Source organism: Juglans microcarpa x Juglans regia, chromosome 1S (genome assembly GCF_004785595.1).
Source record: "Juglans microcarpa x Juglans regia isolate MS1-56 chromosome 1S, Jm3101_v1.0, whole genome shotgun sequence".
Taxonomy (NCBI): Eukaryota; Viridiplantae; Streptophyta; class Magnoliopsida; order Fagales; family Juglandaceae; genus Juglans; species Juglans microcarpa x Juglans regia.
Genome location: NC_054595.1, coordinates 9490771 through 9496481, shown reverse-complemented (window position 1 = coordinate 9496481; position 5711 = coordinate 9490771). Strand labels below are relative to the sequence as shown.

Below are 5711 nucleotides of genomic sequence, written 5' to 3'. Positions count from 1 at the left end.
TTGGTGATGCGCTACTCCGATGAGACATTATCAGGCACTACACAAAAGAATGTTAGTGGGAAAAAAAAAAAATAAACCTCACACACTCCCTCACGTGTTTACACTCGAATAATGACACTCCACTCGTGTTTCACTCTTAATTGGCTTTTTTCGATAATAGTCTCACACTCTCTTGCCTTTTACCTCAAGAGTTTTCCCACTCCAGTTCTTTAAGAACTAATTGACTCAATCAAGACAAAACAACTTTGTTTTATCCCAACTAGTAATTAGGTCCAAGAAACAAGAACAAGAGAAACACGGAAGGAATGAAAAAAAATGGCACGTGAATCAAGGAAATTATACGAATGAAACAGTTAACAATAAGACAAGATACCAACTAGAATCACCCCCTTTGATGATAAGGCTCAAGAAAAAAATCCTCGAATTTTTTTTTTTTTTCCTTTCTTTTCTTTTCTTTTCTTTTCTTTTCTTTTCTTTTCTTTTCCTTTCACCAACTGATTTGATCACAAACAAGAATAAGCAGTTGAGAAAACCCTAACAATAACTCAGAAACCCTTGGGCAAGTGATATACGGCAGCCCCTAGAACAAGAGATTTCAGCCAACACAAACCCTAGAACAATGATTTTCAGCAACCCTAACAATAGTGAAGAAGTCTGCTAACCACCACTATTTTTTTTTTTTGTAATCAATCCTAGAACAATGAAGCCCTAGAATTAAATATGCAAGAAATAAAAGATAGAATAAGACCTGATTGGAAACCTTGCTCTGAATACCAAATGATATGAACCCGCGGGAATGAATTCCCTTGAACCCACAATCAATTTGAAAACTCCCCAAGAAAGCCAAAAATCAAGTCAAGGATGGAGAATCTAGACCCAATGAGAACCCGTTTCAAGAACCTAGATTATATTAAAATCTAGACCCGTTGAAGAACCCGTCTCAAGAACCCAGATTACAAAGGAGGAACGCCACAAAGGTTGTGATTTACCTTTGATAAGTTCAAGAGTTCAATCAAGAACAAGAGGAGAAAACTCAACTCACAAATAAAATTCAATATTGTCTAATCTCTCAAATGAGGCTACAAAGAGTTTTTAAACCCAAACCTAATCAAAACCTAGCCAAAATAAAGCCCATTTTTCCCAAAATTACCCTTGATGAACAGTACGGCTACAGTACCCGCGGCTACAGTAACCCCAACAATAAATTGATGAAACCCTAGTTCCTAAAATGTAACTTTCCAAATAAGCCCTTGGCCAAAATACAAGGCCTTCCCAAAAACATAGTTCATAAGAAATAAGACATGTGAGCCAAGCATTTTCAATCCCACTTATTCTAAACTAGTAAAATAAATCATTTAACCAAATTAGAAGCCTCCAATAACAATAGGCCGTATCTCTAAATCATGTCTTCCTCAGCATGAATAAAGTGGATCAAAACTGGTTCTTCTTCTTTAAGACCCATCTTCAGTGTTGGGCTCTTGCTGGCTTCATCCCAAGTGGATTGCACCAATCCTTACATTGCTTCCTTGATCTTCTTGGCCCTTGATCTTGTAATTGGCCCATCTGGAACTTGCAAAGGATCTTTAAGAGTAGGCCCACCTTGGTTCCTATCAAGAAAGAACAAAAAGAAGAAAGATAAAGAAGAAGGACGAAGTTGATGAGTTTTCCAAGCATGTTTCCTATCTGAAAATGAGAAAATGAAATCATATAGTAAAATGAAGTTCCAAACCGACAAAGAAGTGCGCAAGCCCGACGATCCCATTATCATCTTCGTCCAGATCTCCAACCCCCATGCCACCGACGATCTCTCCATCTCCCTCTTGCTCCAGCACCTAGTTTCGAGATCAAATAATTGAAAATTTTTAGTTATTCTTCCCTCATTCCACGACCATTCTTCATCTTCCTTAGTCTCCTCCTAAAATTTCTAGCCAAAACTTTAGTACAGGGATCATTTCAAAAAGAATTTGCACTGCCATTCTCCATCTTTCTTGGTCTCCTCCTCAAATTTCTAGCCAAAACTTTAGTGCATGGGTCATTTCAAAGAGAATTTATATACCCAGAGAATTGATAGGAATCAGAGTTGTTTACTTGATGAGAGAGAAAAAAGAAAAAGAGGACTAATTTGATAACTATCAACTTCAAAATAGCATTTCAAAAAAAAAAAAACTTCAAGGTAGCAACTTTTCAGACTTTTCAGAACTGCAACTTTCGTCTCACGCCTCATCCATGCACACCGTTTCATTAACCCCATTCCATGTCATCTTCGGTGCGCATGGGTGCACAAAATTGCCTGAAATAAAACTTTTCCTGCTTGGAATAGGAGCTGGGAGTGCATGAGTTGGGATTTGGGAATTTGTGCCATCCATTCATTGTTGCTTATAACATTAGCATTGGATTATACAAATACAAATGCAAAATTTACATAATATATCATCATTTAACATTTGACTATTCTACTTAAAATTTATTTCCACGTTGGATTATCAATATATTAGTCAAAATAATAATAAAATATTATAATTTAATAATAACTTTTTTTCAATTTTTTTTTGTTCTATTAATCTTTTTGCATATATTAAGAGCTATATGAAAATAAATATTAGACAATATGAGACTTGGATAAAGATGTGGATGGATCCTGGAGTGCAACAAATACATTCTAAATATTTCATACAACACCATTGAAAAAAACACGTCTATTACATTTTCATCTAAAAAAAATCATTGAGAAAAACACAAGTCATCACTAATGTTCAACACATTTCAGCCTATCACAAAAATATACATACCTCCAAAAGTCAGTTCATCACTAATGTTACTGTCTATCACAAAAAATAAAGACAATGTCCAATCACAAAGTTACTGCCCAGCCACATGTATTTCCATCACATATGGCTTGACGGCCACTAAAACTAGACAAAGTATATATTAAACATATATTACTATTAATTACAACTTCGAAATGAGCTAGACAAATACTTACACACTTCCAAAAGATGTTTGCAAACCTAAACATCATCAATGGATGCCTTTTCCGGGTTCTGCACTACTTTGGATGGAAGATATGGGATAAGAATTGAGTATTTAACTGGAAATAAAACATGGGGGTGTTAAAAGAAACCCACCCCATCGCCGCATAGACATCTAGAACATCCATGAATCCACAGCCTCCCTACCCCTCAAATCCATGAATCGCCGCATAGAGATCTGCGGAATGGGTCTTGGAGAAGAGGAAGGAGTTTGAAGTTTGAGGCACTCGGATGCATACAAGCCTTGGTACCTAAAATTGGTCGAAATTCAACCGACCCACATGCAAACTTCAGTTCAACATGCATTGTTGTTGCACGTTTCTGTAACTAGGAATAACGTTTTACAAACCACAATTACAGCCTATATGCAATGTACAGGACTTGGAATAAACAAACAATTGCAAACCCAAAATGTTATTTGCTCTAGTTTTCACCCAATGCCAGTATAGCTTATCACAAGAAACACAACATCCGGAAAAAAGCATAAAAGCAAGCCCAAGATTTCAAGATCTCGATACTTGATTTGTTGAGAAAATGGTCAGCATAGTAGAGGATTCAGTGGCCAAACCCACCCTTCTGGATTTTATAGCAAGTTGCCTTTGCACATGATTCAGTGTGAAGTAAAAACTGATTTCATAGCTGAGAAGATTAAAGAAACAACCCAAAACTTAACAAAATCATAAAAACTCCAGCTAGCTGTGAATCATAACTCCATAAACATATTTTATAGTCATTTCTCAACTTACAACACTTTTAAGGATAACTATCAAAAAAGGCAACAATTCAACAAGGTCGCCACTAAAGTCTTAAACTGCCTAACAGAATAGAAGACAACAAACTATTAGAATAATCTAATCAAACAAGCTGAATCCCATGTCGTCGTCCTCGCTCTCTTCCTTTGGCTCTTCCTGTTTACATCAATTCAAAAAGGAAACTAGATCAAAATTCAGATAAAAAAGTAGAAAACTTCTACCCAATTCTTTTTTCAAATATGGCAGAGAATCATAAGTATCAATCTTTTCTGCTATGAGGTTATATTTTACAAGACGACCATTTTGCAAAATCCAGCACTGTCAGTATAACATAATGCAAGCCAGGCACCAAACTATCAAGACCGGATCAGCGTATACCTTCTTTTCTTCAGCTGCAGGAGCGGCGGCAGGAGCGGCACCAGCAGGAGCAGACACAGCTACTGGAGCAGCACCGCCACCAGCAGCACCAGCATTCAGAATGAGGTCCTCAATGTTCCTCTTCTCTGCAAGCTTTGCAAAAAGGCTAGGCCAGTAAGACTCAACAGAGACGCCTGCTGCTTTTACCAAAGTCGCAATCTTCTCTGCCTGTCAAAGAATTATTCAATAATTAAAAATTAATCACAAAACCGCATTAAATTTGCATCAATGCATATAACACAGACTGAATTAAAAAATCGACTGACAAAAAATATAAAGAAGACCACATCAACTTCAATAAAGTACAGCATCCCTACATATTCAAGAATTAGTTTAACGATACTAATTAACGCAATAACACAAATAATATATAAATAGTCCAAAAACCTAATCAACAAGACGTACAGCTTCCCAACATACTTAATATACACAAAAATTAAATATAATTATAATAAACACAATCGACTACCAAGGGATCTGACATTTATCCGCCTCTAAAAAAACACATCTTTGTTAGTAAAAACTAGAGTCACCAAAAAACCATGACAGAAGTTCGCATCGAGTTTTTCAAAGGACAAAAAAAAAGCGGACTACAATGGATCTAATCTAATCAGATATCCATAGCACATATATACAACATTCAGATATATACATTCAAGGAATCTAAAATCCGACAACTTTGCACTAGACGAAAGAAGAAAAATCCCTTGAAGGAAAAAAAAGAAGCTGGACTTACGGTGATTGGGATCCCATCGTCGTGGAGAATCAAAGAGGCGTAGGTACAAGCGAGCTCACTGGAAGACATTGTAGCAGCACTGAGATTCAATCGCAACCTTCAAATAATAGAAGATCAAAACAACCTAATCAAGATCTGTTCAAACAGAAGATTAAAAACAAAAGTGAATGAAGAAACCAGAGAGAGAGAGAGAGAGAGAGAACCTATAGGCTATACAAAGGCGATTGAGGAGGCGGAAAACTTTTGGCTGAAGGGTGCTAGGGTTGGGAAACTATATATATATATATATATATATATATATATATATATAGGATCGGGAGCGTAGGGCTTTCTTTGATAGCAAAAGCAAGCTAAACGGACTCCGGAGAGCCCCGATTATGTGAGAGGATAATGATAGGTTATTATTTTCTATATAATTTTTTTATTATTTTATAGTATATTTGAATTTTTTATTTTTTACTTTAGTTTTAAATTTTTTTTAACGTCTTTAATTATTAAAAAAATTTTAAAAATATACAATTTTACTAATAGTCATTTTCTTAACTATTAAATAAAAATAATAATAATAATAAATAAAAAAAATAATAAATAAGTGGCAAAATATATACTTACAATTCTTTCTATAATTTTTTTATATTTAAATTAAATAATTAATATAATTATGATACTTAGTTAAAAAATAATTTAATTGTTCGTTTTAAATAGAATAATAAATTAATTATAAGTTTATTATTTTCCTAACGAGATTATTCACAAGAAAATGATACTATGCTGTTT

General features: G+C 34.8%; 1 protein-coding gene across 1 annotated transcript; it reads right to left on the bottom strand.

The window, feature by feature from the left end:
• Window positions 1-3722: 3722 nt before the first annotated feature.
• On the bottom strand, window positions 3723-5299 carry LOC121247136 (60S acidic ribosomal protein P1-like). Its single transcript, XM_041145476.1, has 4 exons — window positions 5142-5299; window positions 4935-5034; window positions 4160-4366; window positions 3723-3937 (listed from the first exon to the last, which is right to left on the bottom strand). Exons 2-4 carry the CDS (start codon window positions 5001-5003, stop codon window positions 3881-3883), a joined length of 333 nt encoding a protein of 110 aa, XP_041001410.1. The 5' UTR covers window positions 5004-5034; window positions 5142-5299; the 3' UTR covers window positions 3723-3880.
• Window positions 5300-5711: the final 412 nt, after the last annotated feature.

Bases quoted from the DNA above. Each gene is read 5' to 3' on its own strand.
- LOC121247136 (XM_041145476.1), bottom strand. From the start codon at position 5,003: ATGTCTTCCAGTGAGCTCGCTTGTACCTACGCCTCTTTGATTCTCCAC. The intron at 4,367-4,934 runs GTAAGTCCAGCT...ATTCTTTGACAG, and splicing joins ACGATGGGATCCCAATCACC to GCAGAGAAGATTGCGACTTT. The intron at 3,938-4,159 runs GTATACGCTGAT...TGATGTAAACAG, and splicing joins CTGCAGCTGAAGAAAAGAAG to GAAGAGCCAAAGGAAGAGAG.